The sequence below is a fragment of the Hordeum vulgare genome, chromosome 6H, assembly GCF_904849725.1.
Source record: "Hordeum vulgare subsp. vulgare chromosome 6H, MorexV3_pseudomolecules_assembly, whole genome shotgun sequence".
NCBI classification, from domain to species: Eukaryota; Viridiplantae; Streptophyta; class Magnoliopsida; order Poales; family Poaceae; genus Hordeum; species Hordeum vulgare.
Window position 1 is genome coordinate 535,142,037 of NC_058523.1, and position 22,533 is coordinate 535,164,569.

Consider the following 22,533-nt stretch of genomic DNA (forward strand, 5'->3'; position numbering starts at 1 on the left):
GTTTATCTTGCTTAGCATAAGTTGTTGGTGCACATAGATGAGCCTAGTTGTTTGTAGGTTTTGTGCTTGACATATTAAACGTTAGTTTTATTCCGCATTTGTTCAAGCCTAAACCTTAACTATTTTAAAGCGCCTATTCACCCCCTCTAGGCGACATCCACGTCCTTTTCACAATGCAACTCCGTTTTCTTCGACTAAGCATGATTTATAATTTGGTGAAATTAACAATGGACGGGTTGATTTCTCAACAAAATAGGATAGGACTGACTACATTAGTTAGTTAGCTTATTATTTTAATAAATCAAAATAATTATAAACAAATTAAAAACGTGTGGTATTTTTTTGTCCCGTTGCAACACACGGGCCCTTTTGCTAGTATTTAAAAATCAGTCAGCAAAACCAAAGCCCCAAATAAATTGGGGCTAAAATGAAATTCCCCTGAATTTGCCAAAGTTCAGCCGCAGGCGACGCCGCCCTCTTTTTTCCTTTTCCCCTTTGGAACCCTACCTCGTCCGAACCCGCCCCTCCTCCTCGCCGAACAAATGTCCGACCGCCGCCGCGACAAGGAGAGGCCCCGCGAGCGCGGCGGCTACGACCAGCCGCGGGAGCGCGACCACGACGGCCACCGCGACGCCGAACGCCACCGCGACAGCCACCGGGACCGGGACCGGGACCGGGACCGGGACGTCGACCGCCACCGCGACCGGGACCGCGGCCAGGACAAGGAGCGGGACCGGGACCGGGACTACCGCCGCGCCCGGAAGCGCTCCCGCTCCCGCTCCCCCTCCCCCTCGGCCGACAGGGACCGCTCCCGCCGCCGCCGCTCCCACTCCCACTCCCACCGCTCCCGCTCCCCCGACGCCGGCCGCCACAAGCGCCGCCGCGAGGGGTCGCCCGTCGCCGACCCGAAGGAGGACAGGAAGCCGGACCTCCCCTCCGCCCCCAAGGCCGCCGAGGAGGCCGCCCCGGTGGGCGACGGGGACGTGGACGCCGAGGAGATGGAGATGATGAAGATGATGGGGATCCCCGTCGGGTTCGACTCCACCAAGGGCAAGTATGTCCCCGGCGCCGACGTCAGCGGCGTGCGCGCCGTCACCAAGCGCCAGCCGCGGCAGTACATGAACCGCAGGGGCGGGTTCAACCGCCCCCTGCCGCCCGAGGTCAACCGCTGAGGAGGTAGGGTTTAGAACTTCAGATTTCCTTCCTCTTTTCTGTTTCAATTGTAGTTGATTTCAGTTCTGCATTTGCTTGCCTGGAGATTACCGCCAATTCTGATTAATAGCGAAAAGCATGAACTGCAGATCTGTTGAGTATGCGTGGAGTGTAAATATCCTAAATCTATTCCGATGTTTATGAATTTTGAATTACACTATTGTGCTAGAGATCATTACTTCACCGCCGCAAAGAAAAGAGAGCTCTTTATCTCGGAAAGTTTATAGGGCAGCATGTTGAACTGAGCTAGAACAAGTGCACAGCTCAAATTGACAGTGGCGAGCATATAATCATGTACTCCTGACTCTTTGCTGAATGGGGTGCACAGTATAAATGCTTACTTTCCTTCTCTTTTGGGTACTTACAAATGCGGTTAGTGGGGTTAGAAATTGTAGAGCCATAGAAGACAACATCTTGGGCATTTACTTTGAAGTTAACACCATAGTTCTTTTCTTGTTCATCTATTTGATTGAATTCCCAACGTTTCTAATAGTTTGACAATTTTCTGTTTGTAGGCCATCTTCATTATGGCATTGCTTATTGGTCTGACCTACTGTCTGCTTCACCTGTCAAAAGTTTACGAAACATGTCTGCTTTCCAAAATTCAGCTTCAAAACAATTTTGTTGTTTCTCTGTAGTTAAATCCTACTAATCAGGTGTGTAGTTGGTAAAGTCCTTCAGATCCGGGAGTTGATGGTGCTCTTTTCACTTATTTGTCACTGAGAAGGTTATATTAAATTGCGAAATATGATTACTGAAGCTGGGAAATGAGATGTTTAAAGTTTTAACTATGTTCATAAATAAGTTTTCAACATCAAAACAGCAATAGCGCGGCAGCATGTCTAATGTCTGCAAACCCTTCACTTATCTTGAAGCTTATTATCATAAATCTATTCCTGAACAAAACTCTTTTTCTTTTTATAATTGTTCCTGAACACAACTCAGTTTTTTTGCTTTCTGTACTCGGTTCTGTACTTATAGCCTGTTATTACACTGATTGAGTTTTTCATATTTTGTTGAGATTCATACAATGTGATTTCAGATATAAAACGTGTAAAAAAGTCCGATAAGAATCCTAATGGGACCAGGAATCCCCAAGTCTTGTAAGCAACACTTCTCCAGACAGATTTAGGATGAGACTGAGACTATTTTTGTATAAGCCACCAATTTTCAAACTTAAATTTCCTTTTGGGCTTGGTTGCGAAAATTAACCCCAGGAGACACCAAAATAGGGGTATGATCACTGATGATGATAGAAGCTTATAAGCATTAGTGTTAGGGAAGAAGCCACACCATTCAGCATTAACCAATCACTTGTCTAGATGTTCATAAGTAAGTTTTGAGGAGCAACACCTGTTAGTCCAAGTATAAGCAGGACCACTAAAAACTAAATCAATTAGGGCACACAGCTTAACAAGGTCATAGAAGGCACACATACGGTACATGTTAAACATTAGGAGAGCTTTTTGTCTACAACATTGAGAGGATGTTGTTGAGATCTCCCATACATAAGATAGGCTTGCTTAAGTTATCATACACAAAAGAGGCAATCTGATCCCAGATCTGACTAGTCTGACAGTGGTGGGGAGCACCGTAGATGCAAGTTAGCGCAAACTCTACCCTAGTAGCTGTTCTTACAACCGATGCTAATATTTCACAGAAGCTAGAAGTATGAACATTAAACTTAGACATCATCATTACACATGGGCCATAGACCTCCCGAGAATGCCCCCTGATGGAACTATCAACATTCAACAACACTGAAACAGTTAACAAGATTAGCCGAATTAACCTTAGAAGATCTGATTTCTGAAATGTAGGTTACCTGAGTTAGTGGAGCGCAAGCTAGCCCATTTTCTCACTGCCGAGGCGGCGAGGCCCCTGCCCATGCCTTGCAGTTTGTGACTAGGCCTGGGCATTTGGTTACCGAACCAAAAACCAATACCGAAGCGAACCGAAAAAAGGGTTAGTCAAGTACCTGATTGTTGGCACGGTTAGGAAAATCGCTAACCGCCCAGCCTTTGGTTACATAGGTTAGTAACCGAGATTGTTCGGTTTGTACCGAAGTAAGCAGACAGAGCAGCCAATTTGAGGCTTCATGCTCGTATTGGGCTTTGTTCCTCCTCTAAACAGGCCGTTTGGCTTCACTATAACACTTTCACCAGGACCTATCTAGCAAAACGTCTCAATAATAAATTACCAAATACTCCCTCCGTCCCAAAATAACTGTCTTAAGCTTAATACAATTTTGTATTAGAGCTAGTACAAAGTCAAGACAGTTATTTTGGGACGGAGGGAGTAGTTGAACACCAGCACCGCTACGGACACTCTTGTCTCATGCCGTCACGCGGCAGCTGCATTACTTCACTCCTACAAATTACCTCACTCTCAGATTTTTTTTTGAACTCATGGATATGTACTATAACTACACACACATTGTTAACGAGTACTGTTCATTTTCTGGTTAGCTAATTGAAATATATGCCCTTTTGCAGGATGGTGTATCAATGCAGTATACCTCGTTGCTGGATTGCAAACTTGCAGTGGACTTCTAGACTTCTTTGCTGGCCATAGCAAGGGTTGAGCTTCTACTGTCTACCAAGCATGTATAACCTTGATGGCTAGTTACTTTGCCAGACATTGGAGACTAAGACATGTAGTTCTTGTTTTCATCATTTGCTCTGTCGACATTCCAGGGAAAGATATTGGTGGCGTGTTTTTGGAAATGTGGTTTAGAAATTTACATGATGTTTCTGCACATAATTGGGTGAGCGTCAAGAGCAATGTTTGTGCATTTCAACTGCTTCTTAATTGCCTGTGCTTACATTTGTGTTTCTTAGTATGTTTTTCAGGCATGCACCACATGGAATGGAACTTTTTTGGTAATGGTTGCAAATGTGGCTGCAGCATTACGGTTATGAAGATCTTAACACTTATCTATGTATCTGTTGTATCATCATTCCGCAAACCATGTTTTTTCTTGTTGTCATTCTTGCCATTTCGGTGTGTTAAATGTGATTGATCTATATCGGGGGTAATCAACACATTAGGGCAAAAGAGAAAGTCGTTAATTCCTTACAGCTGACTAATTTACAGGAAATGCTTGAAATTCCTCCGGGTACATGTTTTGCCTTTGGAGGATCATTCTCCTCTGAAGAAGCAAACGATATCCCACCTCCTAATGGCTCTCCCCAGCTGCAACTTCACAGGCAGGCACCCTTCAAACCCACCTTGATCCGCCCGACGCTTGAGACTCCGTCGTCGCCGCCGCCCGTCTTTATCATCGGTGAGCCGTGCGCTCTGCATCGCCGGCGATGGGCACAACGGTGGGAGGGCGCCCTCCCTCGGCGGGCTCTTGGGCTTCCCTGGCTCGTCCTCCCACCCAAACGGCACCTTCCCGGTTGCCGCGGAGTACACCCTCATAGACCGTCCCAGCTCATCGCTGCCGGAGCAATGCTGCAGGAGATGGGTCGGCGATGCGGTGGCCTCCATGGATTTCGCCTCTGGTCTCACTCTCTTGTGATTTTTCCTATGGTTTTAATTGTGATTTCGCCTCTGGTGGTCTCTCTTGTGCAATGGCATGGCGGAGGAGGCCAGTTTATATAAGGACTATAGTAAGGGGTCGCCGTCTTCATGGTGTGCTTGCTAGCCAAGGTTTGCTTTTCCCAAAGTCAAACGCTTGGGTTTAAGGCTGGTGAACGCAGCAAGGCAGCTTTTTCTTGTGCTTTGGTTTGAAGATCACGGCGAGGAAAACTGAGTGGCATGGCCGGCGGTAACGGTGGCAATTACGGCTGTGTAAAGCATGGCCGGAGCGGCGGCCACGGAGGGTGGCTTGGTCCAGGTAATCTGTAATCTGGTACACGTTAATGGGTACACAGGAGACAAATATGGCCTGCTCTAGAGGTTTCCCACAGGTTATCATGGACAAGTGTGGTTGTAGGGTCATGAATCTATCTGTAAAAGGAAGCAAGGAGACTGATCAGTTGCAGAGGTGGCGAGGATTCATGGCTGTGGATGGATATGCATACGCCGCCAATTTATTTTCTATCATGTCACCGAATCAGATTTGGATTGTCTTTTGGAAAAAAAATCAGATTTGGATAAACGGTTCAGATCGAACTATGCTCTAGCATTCCTTCTTTCGTGATCAACGAATCAAGAATCTATCCATTGTAAATACATGCTCTTTTGGATATGAACAGTCTTCAAGACAAAAAAATAAATGTTAGTAATACATACTCCCACTGTCCGAAAATATTTGTCACATTAATGAATGCATCTACATGTATTTTAGTTCTAGATACATTTATTTTTATAAATTTGTGCGACAAATAATTTCGGACGGAGGGAGTATGTCACTAGATAGGGGCGTGGTGCCTCCCCTCACGTTGGGAGCTTCCTACATTAAAACTTTGTTCAAATGTTACATCTGATGCGAAAATAGTAGACATGAAGACTCGGGGAGAATTTCACCTATGCAACTAAATAATTGGCGTGTGCTCAAATGTCACTCAACATTTGCCTTAACACTTCAATTCTGCACTATGTACAAAGTTGCCACTTCCTTCAGTTTACCGTCATGGCCATTGAAAACACGATTTCCCCCTTAGCTGCACCCTGTGGTGATTTCAACAAACAATGTAAATATTTTGGAATAATTTCAATTTCAGAATTTATAAAAAATACTAGCATGAAAATGTGACATAGAAATCCATAATAAGTTTAGCATGAAAATAAACAAAATTATGGAACAATATCCTCTTATTAAGCACATCATCACAATTTCCCTAATGGATTTCATCATTTGCCTCCGCGCACTATACTAAACGTCTACACTCATAATAAAAAGTTCACATTTTTTAGCAAGTGTACAAATTATAGTAATTTTAGAACAATGTGGTAAGATAGCACTCGCACCGTCTCATAATGTAGTGTCAATAGACTTTTGAAAAGTCAAAATTCATAAACTTCGACTAAATTTATAGAAAAAAATTCTACATTTACAAATACGAAATAAATATCGTTAGAGATGTCATAAGACACTTTTTTATATTGTATTTATTAGTTTTTCACTAATATTCCATAAATTTGGTCAAAGTGTGTAAGACTTTACTTTAAAAAACAATTGAGTAGATGTGGGCACGGAAATTTAATACCACTTACCCTCAAAAAACAAAATACTAGTACTCACATATTTACCCAATGTATACACGCAAATACCTTCATTTTTTGATAAACTAGATGATGGCCCGACGCGTTGCTGCTGGAAACTTGCTAAAAGAATCATGAAAGTTGTTAAAAAACATATGTAACTTATGGAAAGTGAATGTAAGCTTACAAATGAAAATGAAATATAAAGAGTATAAAAAGAGAAAAAATGCAGTAAAAAGAATGTCATTTTTAACAATAATGTAAATATGAACTAGATATGTATGATACATGCGATCAACACATATATTATCAATACAAAATCTAATGCAAAAAATAACTTAAGAGTAACATGCATGAATTAATGATGTGGTGCTTGCATGCATAGAGTAATGAAAAAACAATGTAATTTATGATTTATATGCATGAGTTGCTCATGTGTCACACTTGCATGTCTATAAAGGGTTGTAGCTATTTAGAAATAGAATATATGTTTTCTTAAACAGGATCACATGCATTTTCCACGAGGATGGATTCCTCTCCAAATTCCTAAAAAAAAAGATTTCCTCTGAAAAACCCATCCAATAATAGTAAGCATAAGTGCAGAGATATGTGAGCATCTAATTGATAATACTTGTATGCCAAGCTAGAACATGCAAGACGAGAACAGTCATAAACACCATGAATATCATCGTCCACCAGAGAGGTCGGACACTGCGCCGAAGCTGGACATGAGCTGGGGATAAGACATGACGGTGGTGCTGAACCCGTTGTCCTGCATCAACCCCTGCATGTCCACGCTCAGCTGCGTCGTCTTCAGCTCCGGCAGCGGGGTCTCGCCGTCGAGGTACTGCACGACCTCCCGCATGCTAGGCCTTGAACCAGGAAACGGGTGCAGGCACAAAAGTCCTATCTTCTGCACGAGGCACGCTTCGTCAACGCCGTAGTCACCCTGGAGCCGTGCGTCCACCGTCTTGCTAAGCATTCGGTTGTTCCAGTGCTCCAGGACCCAGTCCACCAAGAAAACCTGGTTTCCCTCTGCATCTTGCTTCATAGGTTTTTGCCCACATGTAACTTCAAGAAGAAACATGCCGAAGGCGTACACGTCGGTGCGAGGGGACGCCTTGCCCGTGCGCACTAGCTCGGGGGCAAGGTACCCCATCGTGCCGACCATGTGTGTGCTCTGTGGATCGGCGCCATGATCGTATAACCGCGCGAGGCCAAAGTCCCCGAGCCGCCCGTTCATTTCATCGTCGAGGAGGACGTTGCTTGCCTTGATGTCTCGGTGGACCACGACTTTCTCCCACTTCTCGTGGAGGTAGAGCAAGCCGGTAGCAATACCCTTGATGACCTGAAACCTCTGAGCCCAATTTAAGGTGGACTTGCCGTCTTCTTGATGGTGTATAAGTCTGTCGAGGCTACCATTTGACATGTAGTCATACACCAACATCAGTTCACCTTTCCGCCTGCAATAACCAAGTAGCTGCACTAGGTTGCGATGCCGCAGCTTGCCGATGCTAACAACCTCGGTGATGAACTCCTTCATCCCTTGTCTTGACTCATGGGACATTCTCTTGACGGCGATCTCCTTCTTGGACAATTTAAGCACCCCTTTGTATACCTCTCCGAACCCTCCTGCTCCAACTAGGTTCATGCTCTTAAATCCTTGAGTAGCATGGAATAAATCCTTGTATGAGAATCGGTGTGGACCGAACTCGCTCTCCCAATCCTCGCGCACCTCCATATACCTCCATCTCCTTCGCACCGTCAGAATGACAACGGTGCCAATAGAGATGATCAGTGCTGCAGTGGCTATTGGGAGGATAATCGCCAAGAGCTTGGACTGGGCCTTTTGTCGTAGACGCGGCACCTTTGGAAGCTTGGAGATGTCAATGGACGGAGCTGCTTGCCTGTTCATGCCAAAGCTCCATCCAAGAACATAATGACGGGTGTTCATAATTTCAGCCGTGGATGAGAAACCAATATACGCCGTGTCCGTGAGCACGGTTGAGAGGTCATAGGTTGCAGACAACAATGGCCTCGAGGGTTTTCCCACATGAAGTGGAGCCAAGGTCACATTGATCCTTGTTCCTTCCTCCTCATAGTCCACCCACAGCTGCAGCTCTATTTGGGCATTCAACGTCAGGTTCTTGAAGGCACCATTGGAGTCCTCATAGAATCCAGCCGCGTGGGATTGCAAGGACAAAGCACTGTTGATGTCGATGCCGATGTGGTTGTCGTTGATGTCTTGGATGTCGGGGTTCTGGAAGGTGTCGATTTCAATGACAAAGAGGTTGTCATTGTTGTTCGGTTTCAAGATCCCAAAGTACTGCGTCAGCAGCGCGTCCGAGAAATTCTTGCTTGGAGCGATGAAGAAGGCCATGCCGTTAGCGCTCACGCCAGGGTATGCGCCGACGATACAAAAGACGATGGCCGCCGAGAAAGATTGCACTTTACCGTCGGATGAATTGCGGAAGTGCAAAGGAGCGGGGTAAAGAGCGTGGCTTTTGACATTGTTTGTGCCGTTGGACATGTCGAGGAGGCCGCCCTGAGTGACCACGACACTGCCGTCGAGGGCTAGGCTGGATTGCGTGAAGCCGGAGAAGATGAATCGGTCATCGCCGGCGGCAAAGGTTGCGACGGCGAGGCCAAATAGGGGGAGGAGGAGGAGGGGCGGAAGGAATGACGCCCGCTTCATGTTGGTCATCGCCGGAAAGCTGTTTGTGGCTAGGAAGGTGGAACTACTCAAAAAGCATGCACGATTGGATGAGTGCATGCTCATCAAGCTCAAGGTTTACGCACAGCAGCGTGCTTTTATAATTACATCATGGCTCCCTTCAAAGTCTATGCTGCTATTTTTCAACATGCATAAGCTGGTCATTATCTATCGATACTTTTGGAGAGGAACATCTTTTAAAAAAAACACACTAGAAGAGATCTTTGGTCGAGATTTATATATGTACTCCCTCCGTCCTAAAATAACTATCTTAACTTTGTACTAACTTTAATACAAAGTTGCATTAAACTTGAGACACTTATGTTAGGACGCAGGAAGTACTATAAGATAAGGGTGTATGGTAGTTTGCTTGCATCACAATCAAAAATATTGATTTGGATTAACATGGAAATTAATATGTGGCGGAGTTAATTAAACAGAAAGACGGACCCAAGACAAGCCCCCGTGCCACTCTCGTGAGAACGATTCAGGCGGCGACAACACCACTACTCTCCCCTTTTGCCATCATCGAAGGACGAAATCGAGCGAAGCCCGTGCGGCAGATGGAAGCGATGGGGTGGAGGGTGGCCCTCGGACACAACACCAGAATTCCATGCGTGGACGAACAATGCGCCCTAAATATGACTTCTGATTATTACCTTGGAATGACAGGAAATGGGCAACTTACGCACCAGAGTTCCATCAACCTTCGTAATCTTCTGATGTTCATGCTGAAATTTGTTATGCCGTTACCGCAACGACAGAGGATTTCAGTCAACCTTTTCTAGTATTCCATGCAGTAAAATTCGACCCTAAAGAAACTGTCAGATTCTAACAAGATGATGCGGGAAATTTGTCAGGACACGGTATCCTGTAGGATTTTCAACAGCAAATTTCCAAGATGTATTTGAAAAAAGCTCTGATAGAGGTAACGGTCAACAATGGATGTAGACTGTTGAGATTTTTGCAATCTTCACGTGTACTTGTTTACTTTGAAGTCTGAACGATCCAATTTTTTTTACAAAGAATACTTAGAAGATCATCCGCCGTTGTTGTAACGGCATCATAAATTTCAGCACAAACAACAGAAGATTAGGAAGGTTGGTGAAGACCGTCTGGACTTCGCACTCTGAAGTGTGAGCTGCCAGTTTCCCATCACCATCCCAAGTTAAGCCACCAATTAAAAGTCACAGCCCGAGAGTATTACTACACAGTGTCTTGGATCATGCACTGTAAACGATCAGAAGCGGCAATGGCAACGAGGTGCCCTTCGACAGGCTGCAACTCTCCTAGTCCTGCGAGGTGAAGAGTGATCGTCGGGTAAGGGGGTGACATTTTCTCTTTGTTTTTCTCGACATCAGGATACCTTTTGATTAATCCAACAAAATTCCTGTTTTGTTCCCATGGTGTTGGGTGCTAAGTATAAGTTCTGGGGATGTCACTAGGATAGCTCATTTCCAGTTCTGTTTCTTGGTCTCTGTGCTACGTCCTATAGCTGTTGTGTTGTATTAGATCGACTACTAGTTGCCTTCAAAAAATACGGACAAGCTTTCATAGTCATATATCATGTAAATTGGGACAAACAGACTGAAAGTATACCGTTGAATTTTAAAGATGGGACAAGAATTGAAAAATAAACTTGATCCATAATTCCATGCGTGGGTGGACAATATGCGATAAGTGCGACTTCTGACGATTACCTTGGGATGACAGGAAAATTGGGAGCTCACGCTTCAGAGTTCCATCAACCTTTCCTAATCTTCTTGTTATAAAAAAAAACCTTTCCTAATCTTCTGATGTTCATGCTGAAATTTGTTATGCCGTGGCAGAGGATCTCAATCAACCTTTTTTAGTATTCTGTGCAGTAAAAATCGACCCAAAGAAACTGTCAGCTTCTAACAAGATGGTGCAGAAAAATTGTCTGGACGCAATACTGTTCTTTAGGATTTTCTACAAAAAAAAAATTCAAGATGTATTTTTAGAAAAGCGCCGTTGGGTAACGGTCAATAATGGATGTAGAATGTTGAAAATTTTGCGTCAAACAGTACATCTTTAGGTGTACCTGTTTACTTTTAGGTCTGATGATGTAAATTTAATCACTACACATAATACTTAGAAAAGGTAGATTGAGATCTTCTGCGGTTCTGCCGTTGCTGTCGTCATAACAAATTTCAACACTGACATCAGAAGATTAGGAAACTTGATGGAGATCGTCTGGACTTGGCACTGGGAAGTGCCCATCATCCCAAACTAGTCACCAAAAGTCACAGCCAGAGAATACTACACACCGTCTTGGATCATGCACTGCATCCACGCATGGAATTATGTACATCAAGTTTAATTTTCAGTTCTTGTCCATCTTTAATTTCAATGTAATACTTTTTGTCTGGTTGACAAAGTTTACATGACAGAAGACTACAGAAAGGTCGCTCGCAATCGCACATCGATGTTCAAGTTAATCTAAATCAATGTTTTTGTCTGCGACACAAGCAAAACTACGACACATTAGCTTAGACAGATAAAGCTGGATGCCTGGATCAAAGCTGTGTTCTAGAGCTAACCTAACAAAAAGAAAGGCCGACCGGTCCTTAGAAAACTATATGCGATGCTGAGAGTCCTCTGACTGATAAATGGGCGAGTAGAGTAAGAAGTCCGGAGTTGCTCAACTATAAAAACATTCATACATGCACCTGCTTATGCCAGCCATTTTTCATGAGTCATGATCATGTCTGGCATAAAGCATCTCTCCTTTCTGCTACTCAAGCTACTACTCTCTCTTGGCCTTAGCGTGGTACCACCCTTCGTCGCCGCCGATGAGCACCAGTTCAGCTACTCCGGCTTTTCTAACACTAACCTCACCCTCGACGGTGTGGCCTCGGTCACACCCAACGGGTTGCTTATGCTTACCAATGGCACGTCCCGGAGCATGGGCCGCGCCTTCTATCCTGAACCGCTGCGCTTCCGCAATTTGTCCGATGGGGCTGTGCAGTCCTTCTCCGCCTCATTCGTCTTCGCCATGGTCTCCATATACAAGGACTTGAGCAGCAACGGCATCGCCATGTTCATTGCGCCGAGCAAGAATCTGTCCACGGCGATGCGGATGCAGTACTTGGGTCTTCTCAGCAATCAGAATGACGGCAATCAAACAAACCACATCTTCGCAGTCGAGCTAGACACCTTCCAGAACTGGGAGCTTCAAGACATGAATGACAACCATGTTGGTATTGACATCAACAGTCTCCGCTCCATACAATCCCATGATGCTGGCTTCTACCATGACAAGAATGGCACCTTCCAGAGTTTGAGTCTCGATAGCCAAGAGGTGATGCAGGTGTGGGTGGACTACCATGGAGACAAGATGCAGATCGACGCCACCATGGCTCCTATCGGCATGGCCAAGCCTACAAGACCAACAGTATCAGCCAGTTACAACCTCTCAAGTGTGCTCACAGATGTGGCATACATCGGCTTCTCATCTGCAGAAGGCAAGATAACAAAGCATTATGTGCTTGGTTGGAGTTTTGGCATAAATAGTCCTGCTCCAGCTATCAATCTCACCATGCTGCCAAAACTACCCCTTGGTCCTCGTACCAAGGGTCGACGCCGTCTCCGGGTATTGGAGATCATTCTACCACTAGCAACGGCAGCACTCATCCTATCTCTGGCTGCCGTTGTTTCCCTTCTTGTGTGGCGGCATTTCAGGTATGCAGAAGTACGTGACGACTGGGAGGTTGAATTCGGCCCACACCGCTTCTCGTACAAGGATTTGTTCCGTGCAACAGAGGGATTTGACAACAAAAACCTCCTAGGGTCTGGAGGATTTGGAAGAGTATACAGAGGAGAGCTGTCAAGGTCCAAACTAAGGATAGCTGTGAAGAGGGTGTCGCATGACTCCAGGCAAGGCATGAAGGAATTCATAGCAGAAATTGTCAGCATTGGTCGCCTTCAGAATCCAAATCTGGCGCACTTACTTGGCTATTGCAGGCGTCAAGGTGAGCTCCTGTTAGTGTATGAGTACATGCCCAAAGGAAGCCTCGATAAGTACTTGTATGGTGAAGTGGAAAGATCCACATTAAGTTGGGACCAAAGGATTTGGATCATCAGGGGCATCGCATCTGCACTGATTTATCTCCACGAGGAGTGGGAGAAAGTAGTTGTCCATCGTGACATCAAGGCAAGCAACGTGCTCCTTGATGATGAGTTGAATGCACGGTTGGGTGATTTCGGTCTAGCAAGGTTGTATGACCATGGTGTTGAGCAAGAAACTACACGCGTTGTTGGCACCATTGGATACATTGCTCCAGAGCTAGCACGCACGGGCAAGGGTACTCCTCTTACCGACGTATTTGCCTTTGGTGTATTTATTCTGGAGGTCACTTGTGGACAAAGGCCTATCATGCAGAACACACAGGATGAGCAGGTCATGTTGGTTGACTGGGTGCTTGAGCATGTGCAACAAGGATCACTAGCTGATGCAATCGATCCGAGGCTTAAAAGGCAGTACAATGTCAGCGAGGCATATCTGGCGCTGAAGCTAGGACTATTGTGCTCACACCCATTTGCATGTGCAAGGCCTAGCATGCGGCAAGTGATCCAGTACCTAGATGGGCATATTGAACCACCAGAGCTACCAGCACACCTGAGCTTCCAAGCACTGGCCTTGATGCAAAATGAAGGATTTGATTCATACGTCATGTCATATCCTTCATCAAAGAGCGTTGGCACGATATCAAGCATTTCAGGAGGAAGATGAGCCCTATGTTTGATATTGCACATGTAACGTAATGAGGCATGTACGCACATTCTTACCTTCGATAGCTAGATCCGTTGCCTCATGAACAAGATTGATAGGTCTGGTAGAATGATAAGTACCATCTGAATAAAGAGTTTATAATAGGAGGCTCACCTCAGCTGCAGAGCTCTATCAAGTCTGTAATAGTATAAATTACATAGTTCTGTGGTTTCTTCATAAAACGTTTTGTGATTGCTTATTCTTCGTGAATCCGAATATTTATCCATCTGTTCCTCATGACATCTTCTTGCATTTGTTCCTCTATTACCTGGTGATAGGTAGACAGATTGAAATTGAGTTGTCAAAATTCGGGAAGGGCATTTGCACTACTGGCACTACAAAACATGTGTGGCCACGACGAACGGCCCCTCCAATTGTGTGTGCTTTTTACAAGAGTTTGTCTCTCCGTGCTTCTAGACCATTGGATCCAAATCCAATGGCACCTGCATCTCCTTCCTTCTCTGGACATCAGCTCCGTCCTAGCTTAGGAATGGTTAAGGGATCAGGAGCAGCTCCACATCGTTGACAAGCTAGCTCTCCTTGTCCCAGGAACAACACTGGCGCTCCCTCCCTCTTCTATCCGCCCCCTTTCTTTTCCTCCTTGGCCTAGGCGTGCACGCTAGGGTCACGCGCAGCAAACTTAACCCATACTAGCAAAGAAATGCTCAACAGTGGCTAATTTAAGGCTGCAGGTGCAATACTCCATGTATTATTGGTGGTGGATTAGAAGAGGAACAACATTTAACCAGTGATAAGAGCATGAAAGATGAAATGAAATGTACATTAGCATTACATAAAGTAGATGCACTTAATTAGCAGGCACTGGAACATATTGTAATATTTCTTGCGAAAATGAAATAAACTGTCATTGAACTAAAGTGCAACAGCAGCAACATGCAACAAACCTTAATATAACCACTGTATCCAGCACTAATCAGAGAATCATTTGTAGCATCACAAGCTAATCTGATGAGTTCCCCTGCCACACCTAATACAAGATTGAAGGTTAAATTTTCTGATCCAACCAGCTTCAGTGCTCAAAACAGTAAAATTATCATTTCACACTTACAGCACAATCCTCTCAAAAAAGAAAACGAATCCTTGGGCATTTAACTCTGAGTCCCAAGAAAGGTTGTTCTGATCTATGGCCCAGAAAGGAATTCAATACATTCAAATTACAGAAACAAGCATTACCTTAACTGAAGGCTCGGTGCCTGAAGATGGTGTAAGAATATGTTGGTCAATGACAAAGTTCCAAGGACGCATACATATGCCTTTGGTTTATCCACAACATTACACCAATCACGTGCAGTCTCTGAGCTGAAAACATAGGGTTTGATCAGTTTAAAGGGCCATATCATCTACAGATTTAACCAACCCATGTACACACTGGCTGGGATTGTAGTGAGAAACTAGAGTGCGGGCTGCGACAGTTATGATATACGGTAGCAACATTCGCAAGATTGTTCTTTACACAATCAGTAAGCAAATGGCCAGAGGAAACTCGGTATGTGAAACAGAGTTTTCTGGGATCCACCAGTATTGCGATATTCTACTTGTAATTTTATGAACAGCACGAGAGTTAATGACGAACGGCTCCAATTGAAAAAGCATCAAAGAGGTCCTAGATGGCAACACGAAAGGTCAGAACAATTCGAAGGATCCCAAAAAGTTGTGATATCTGGAGAAGGCACTGACTAGGTCGATGACAAAACAAAGGTCGACATGCGACTCACGGACAGCACCATGAGAATCCTGATGTGTGATCTAATCCTCTCTGAGAAGCTACCAGTGTCATCCATTGGTCATTGCATCACACCAAATGCCACGGAGGGACATCTAGCCCAAGTTCCAAAAATCAGGAGCAGAGCAGAGCACCAATGCATGAAGCAAACGATCCCCTAATGTGGAGCAATAGCATTCACATTATATCTTGTACTGCTACTTGGTGATGATACCAGTATGGAGGCAAGTTTTTATACATCAGTGGAAATCGCTGAAATCGGCGATGTGGGACTGCCGGACTGAAATATATCTCAGTGTGGTACAGACTGTACAGTCCAGGTCGTTCTTACCCGAGCCCAAGCTGCCGGCGGCGCCAGACCCAGCCCGCTCCACCGCGAGCGCTTTCCACCACGGCGCTTGTCCCTCCGCCTCCTCCATCACTCCCGTTGCCGGCGCCGGTGCTCGCCGGCCACCATCGATCCCCTCGGCCCACCCTATCTACAGCTTGTCCGAGTTCACTCCGGCGCACCAGAGGTTGGGGAGTGCAGACAAAGAAGCAAAAGAAACAAGCTTGAGAGACGGAGGAAGGACGGCGGCGTGGAGGACGACGGGAGCGGCCGCTCAGCTCTTCAGGCGCCGACCGCCGATGGGAGCTACACTCGCCGCCTACAGCGCTGGCAGGCGCTCCCACGCGTGTTGAGCGGGCCGTGGCCCAACACAGCTGTTGACTGTGGAGATTTTCCTGTTTTGCTTCCTCGGGTCGCCGCCACTTGTAGCTTCCGCATCCACACGACCCACTTCGTGTTTTTGTATCCCTATATGAATTCTGCTTCAATTTTTTTAAAAGTGTAGGGAGCTTATGATCAGTAAAGCACACTACACGTCGGTCATTTGTGGCTACCTACGAGATTTGTTCTTTTCCTATATTTGTTTTTTTCAAAAAAGATCATCTCTTAAACTGTATGTCTAAATCTTAAACTGGTCTTATCGTTAAGTGTTTTGTGTCGAGATCTTTAAAATTAGATCATATGTCAATAGGTCAGGACAAAACATTTTCTCATGAAAAACAGAAAAAAACATATTAAAACAAAAAAAAAGGCGGAAAAGAAAGATAAAAAACAGAAATATAGAAACACAACTATGTATTTTCATTTCAATTTTTGAAGCACAACCGTGTTTTAACCATTTCGAAAAGCACATGTTATGTTTTTTTTCTTTTTAAGAAACACAATTATCCTTCTTGTGAAAACACATGCTATGTTTTTTTTCCTTTTTCGGAAAGTACAACTGTGTTTTTCCCTTTTTGGAACCATAGATTGTGCATCTCGCGAAAGCATAGGTGTGTCTTTTGCCTTTTCGAGAGGAGCACAATTGTGCTTCTTAAAAAGTATTGCTTCCAAAAATACAAAAAATCCGAAAGACGACTTTTTATTTACAAAAACACATGCGGAAAATAAAAACAAAATCTCTAGGGTGCATCAACACATGACACATGGCAGTGTCTGGATGCATCACTTGGCACACTCCCAACCCATCAAAAGTGACCTATGGGTTCCCCCGAGGCCCCGAGGGGTATCCTCTGATTAGTTGCTCTCGCTGGTGGTTCAGAAAAAACTAACACCCATTGGGTCATGGAAAAAGTAAACTTCTAGGATTTATAGATTATAAACATATACACGCAAAACTATTTGCAGATTTGAAATTTAAGAATTTGAAAGTTCACAAATTCAATAAAATGTTCATGAATTTTAGAAGTATTCGCCAAAATAAAATTATTTTGTGAATTTGAAAAGAATTCACGAACTAAAAAAAATCAAGAATTCAAAAATGTTCATGATTTTTTTCAAAAAATTCATAAATTTAATAAATGTTCATAAATTTAAACGGTTCATTGGTTAGGGTTTCTCGTCATGCGGCGATATTTGGTGTCAGGTGTTTCAGATATATGCAAAAGTTCAATGGCGACGAGTGTGCCTCCAGGGCGCTGGTCCTTAGGGCCACATGCATGAAAGCTTCTTGGTTGTCCTGAACAAGGTCAAGCAGGCTCTGGTAGAGAGCAACGGCAACAAGCATTGGTGAATCATTCTGGCGGCAATAGTGATCATTCAATGGTTTCAGAATCTTGATGTAAATTATTATTATTATTAAGCTACTTTATACTTCTGATGAACTTTTATGCTAGATCTGATACTTTCCTCAAACAATAGCACTACGCCGGTTAGTAGAAAGCCAAAACATCATGAGCCATCGAGAGTCTGCGATCAGCCGGTTCCAAACTACATGCTCACAACAAATCAGAACTATCAAACACATGCTTAAAAAAACTAGGCCACCTAAATTTTACAAGCTTTGTTGAAACAAGATCACAAATTATAGTGTCACCCATCAATACCCCCTCCTTTTTATTTACTCTGTTAACACCTAAGTCATACTTTACAAAGTTTGTATTGAAAACCATGTAAATTTTTAATACAAAAATATATATGCTATTAACATACATCGAATGCTGATTCTAATGGTATTGATTTAGTATTGTAGTTGCTTTTTTTATTGCATAAACTTGGTCAAAGTTTTGAAAGTTTGACCCGACACAAAGCTAATATGGAAAGTAAATAAAAATGAAGGGAATTCGTCCTGATCTTCATAGCTCCAGTCTCTTTGGCATATGATTCCAGCCATGACTTTAAGCATAAGCCTTTGCCACCACAATCTTGATCTACATGCTTCTTCATTATTCTTCAACCTAATCCTTTTTGTAAAATGCTCCAACTTGTAAGGTAATGACCAAGATTGAAAACCACTGCATTGGGAAACTTTTTCTCAAGACATGCTTTGGTTCTAGTCTTCTGCAATTTGTAGCAAATAGTGACTCCTCCAATCACCATTACAACTCTTTGGTTCTTGGTAAAATAGTGACTTGCACAATTTTCATTAGCCACATACACATGCCCTCTTCTCCAATGCAAGCAACAAGCACAAACATGCCATCGTTTACTTTCTTATTTTATGTGGACATCACCGACCGACCTGTGTTAATTCTGCCAGGCTAAAAAATGACTGATCATGCCAGCGAGATGGCCAACAACCGTCCTGGCGCGCATGCACCTATGGTCGGATTTGTTGATACGTAGATCCCCTGCCCACACCTTGCCATGCAGATAAGTGGACAGGGCGTATCCAACGTTGACGCTTAAAATAGAAACAATATTTTTCCACAAATTGTTTCAAACTCGTTGACGAACCCGAATACGACAGCCGTACATCCAGTGATGTCCCCCAAAACGTTTGTCTCTGTTTTTTAAGTTCACAACACTCAAAATAATAGCATAACAAATCCTCGATTAGTGAAAATATTCAAATATGACACTAGTTCAAAACTTCAAATGTAAATATTATAATTGAACTAAATTTTGAAATGAAATAGTTCAAACTTGAATTCAACTCGCGCATATGTTCTAATTGTCCCTTTTAAACATCTGTATACGCTTAATTAGATCTTCCTTAAGTTACTTATGAGTTGCTCAATGATGATTTGTTCATGCATTTGGGCGAACCCATCAAACGTGGTTAGACTCTGATGTGGAAGTTGGATAGGACCATCCTTGTTCTCAAATTACAGACCTCCGATGGTATCTTCACTCTCATTCCTCATGATCATTTTGTGCATGATCACACAAACATGGTATCACCTCCCACAAGCTATCTAGATCCCATATTTTTTGCAGGTCCTCAAACAAGTGCAAAACGGGCTTGGATAACTTCAAATGCCTTCTTCACATCTTTTCTAGCTCCTTCTTGTCTTTGCATAAAGTGAGCTATTTTCTTGTCAACTAGCTGAGAGATGGTCTTAAAGAAGGTCGCCCATAGAGGATAGATATCGTCAACCATATGGTAGCACATGCTGTAGTCATTCACATTGACAATATAGTTGCACGAAGGAGCTTGTCCTTCAGTCAACCTAGCAAACAATGGAGATCAATACAACACACTAATGTCATTGTAAGACCCAGGCACGTCAAAGAAAGCATGCCAAATCCAAAGTTCCTATGATGCAACTGTTTCAACAATTTTGGTGGGGTTCTTAACATGGCATGGTATTGCCCTTATAGAGCATATGGGTAGTTCTTCCATCTCTAGTGCATGCAATCAAGAGATTTGATCGTACCTGGCAATCCTCTTGCTTCTGAGAGTGCCGTAATTCTTTTAATGTCTGCGATAGTTGGTTCTCTCAAGTACTGAGGTCCAAACACCTCGACCACCACGCTAGCAAATCTCACCATGACGCATTTGTTGGTTCAACTTTTTCTTAGAACATAGTACAAACACATATCTTCATATACACACACAGTCACCCATGTGATTGCACACACACATCTTACCCTTATAATCACGCACGAGAGATTGAGATGGCAAATTTTAAGATTGATGAAGTCACCATAGACACCTCATAGTCGACGGGGACACCATCTCCCATTGAATGAACATCATCAAAAAACGTGAAAGAAATCTAAAATAATGCGAGCGTCGTTTCAAGTGTCTAGTTTAAACTCGAGTTGGTTAGTTCCATAGCGAGAAACCTAACCATACGAGCTAAGTTCATTTCATAAAGTAACTCTAAATTGATGTATGCAACTACCCACAAGTCATCATCAGAAGCATGATTAGTGCGTTTATGAATATAAATTATTGCAATTTAAAAGTATAATGTGTTGACCAAACATACACAAATTATTGCACGTATCATGAGCATCCAGATCCCTCGCCCTTGATAGAATATCATATCTTTGCAAACTACGAACCACCTAAATACACCATGTGGAAATTTTGATATTGAGATCACCTGCCAATGCCATTGCCTCGTAACGCGTGAGGGATACAAGTGTCACCGGATTCAAGTTACCTACGATCTCCCGTCCCAGATACGACACCATGCACATTGGTCTTCATGACACCAAGAAATTATCCTGGGTCCCATCTCTACGTGCTTCCTCTTCTTTTAGCTTGTCCAAGAATTGGTTAGGAAGTAATGCATCGGTAAAGAACTCTGAAGAACCCCCTCATAGATTTCCTTGCACCATGCAGATCGCGCATGTAGCCTTTATGAACTCGTCCTATATTAGTGTGCTCCATCATCACCTAAATTTTCCGTCTCGGATCGGGTTGGGAGCTCATGCTCATATCTTGAGTGAGCTCCACATCAACAATAGCCAAGAACACGATGCATGCATCCATGGTGTGTAGCACTATATCGATGAATAACCGTCATGGACCAGTCACACCATCTTAGGCGACTCCTCAAGCCTAGCGTGAGGAGGAGAAGGTGGTACTGGAACGAGACCAAGTCTATTTTTTACACATGACAACCTAAGTTTGCAGGTTGAAGTGTTTTTTTTTTCTTTTTTATTGGACGATCCTAGTAGAGAATCATTGTGATTTTCTTATTCTATGCATGGGTCATTGGATAGCGATCACATGCTACCGGCGTTCGCAGACCGACCCATTGTTGTTTCTCCCATTGGTTTTGGAAAGGTTTGGTTCTAGAATCTTCCCTCCAGCAATTTTCTTTTTTCTTGGCTGATTTTACAAGTTTTCTCGTTATTATTTTCCTTTTCCCCTTTTTAATTTCCTTTCTTTTCAACTTTAAAAATCATGAATATTTTTTGAAATTCATTCATGAAATTTGTGAATTTGCAAACTTTTTCTGGATTTACGAATATTTGTTGAAATTCGTAAACATTATTTTGGATACACGAACATTTAATCATATCCTAGATATTTTTGAATCCATGAATATATTTTATATGTATGAACATATTTTTAATTCATGAGAACTCTGAAAATTTTATGAACATTTTTAAAAATTAATATTTTTTTTGAAGTTCAGTAAAATTTAATATGCAACATTTTTTTAGTCGCAAACATTTTTTAAATTCTAAACTTTTAGTTTAAACATTTTTAAAACTCACAAACATTTCCGAAAATCAGGGATTTTTGTTCCAAAATTATGAAAGCTTTTCTAAACCCACAAAAATATCTTTTTGCAGTTTGTTTTAATAGAAACAGTTGGAAATTACAAAATCCAGCCAAAAAACCGCTGCCAAAACGCTATTTTTTGGTTGAGGAAACGCTAGGCACTACGATTTGTTTTACTTTTGAGAATACTGTCAACATACTAGTAGTCGAAATAAAGAAAGAAGAGATGGGGTTCCCAGCCAAACTTACACCAGTCCAATGAACGAGTATGAGGTCGGTCCGGAGACGGGAACGGGGAACCGAGGCTGCTCCTGGGTTGGTTATAGGGTTCGCCTGGAGACAGGGAAATCGCCAATCCACCAAGCCCTAAACCACCAGTAGAGATCCGCGAGATAGAATAACGATGGCCGCCGGCAACGAGGGGTCAATAGCTCAAATGCGACATCTTTCCGTCGAACTGAAAGAAGTGCGACATCTTTTGATGAAATAGCTCTTGTGCGACGCTTTGAAGAAAGAAAATAGCTCACGACTAACATGGCCCTTAAACAGAATTGATCGTTAGCTGTTAGGGTTATGTGACGCTTGGACCCATAACTTATCCACCTCAGCAGCGCGGGACCCACCTCACGGAATCTAAAACAGAGCTGCGCCCGTGCCCGAGCTGGTGCCCGTGCCATTTATTCCCCTTTCCCCAATCTTCCTCTTCTCCGGTGATGGCGCACGGGATGTCCAGCTCCTCCGCCACGCAGTCAAGATGCCGAGATTATGCTGCAGTTCTGATGAGAAGGTGCCCGGACTGCCCACGACCAGAGGCTCTTAAGCGGATGGTCAGTAAAGCTGGCGAGAATGGCAACCTCGGGCGACATTTTGTGTCATGCTTGAGCATTCCCATGATGGGACGGGATGGCAAGGTAAAATGTCAGTTCCTTCCCCGCAATGTCGTAATCTTTTGTTCAGATTTTGCCTT

The 22,533-nt window shown here is 43.5% G+C and overlaps 4 protein-coding genes across 4 annotated transcripts; 2 read left to right on the forward strand and 2 right to left on the reverse strand.

Annotated features, from left to right (window-relative positions):
• Nucleotides 1–446: 446 nt before the first annotated feature.
• On the forward strand, nt 447–3,798 carry LOC123401209 (U4/U6.U5 small nuclear ribonucleoprotein 27 kDa protein). Its single transcript, XM_045094944.1, has 2 exons — nt 447–1,176; nt 3,708–3,798. Exon 1 carries the CDS (start codon nt 543–545, stop codon nt 1,170–1,172), a length of 630 nt encoding a protein of 209 aa, XP_044950879.1. The 5' UTR covers nt 447–542; the 3' UTR covers nt 1,173–1,176; nt 3,708–3,798.
• A 2,704-nt stretch (nt 3,799–6,502) lies between these two features.
• On the reverse strand, nt 6,503–9,398 carry LOC123401206 (L-type lectin-domain containing receptor kinase SIT2-like). Its single transcript, XM_045094940.1, has one exon. The coding sequence runs from the start codon at nt 9,140–9,142 to the stop codon at nt 7,049–7,051; it is 2,094 nt and encodes a 697-aa protein (XP_044950875.1). The 5' UTR covers nt 9,143–9,398; the 3' UTR covers nt 6,503–7,048.
• A 178-nt stretch (nt 9,399–9,576) lies between these two features.
• On the forward strand, nt 9,577–14,692 carry LOC123401207 (L-type lectin-domain containing receptor kinase SIT2-like). The gene has a single exon (XM_045094941.1). The coding sequence runs from the start codon at nt 11,796–11,798 to the stop codon at nt 13,827–13,829; it is 2,034 nt and encodes a 677-aa protein (XP_044950876.1). The 5' UTR covers nt 9,577–11,795; the 3' UTR covers nt 13,830–14,692.
• An 88-nt stretch (nt 14,693–14,780) lies between these two features.
• Nucleotides 14,781–19,873, reverse strand: LOC123405788. The gene is made up of 4 exons (XM_045099344.1): nt 19,759–19,873; nt 15,944–16,469; nt 15,063–15,188; nt 14,781–14,856 (listed from the first exon to the last, which is right to left on the reverse strand). Exons 1-4 carry the CDS (start codon nt 19,871–19,873, stop codon nt 14,823–14,825), a joined length of 801 nt encoding a protein of 266 aa, XP_044955279.1. The 3' UTR covers nt 14,781–14,822.
• Between the last annotated feature and the right edge of the window lie 2,660 nt (nt 19,874–22,533).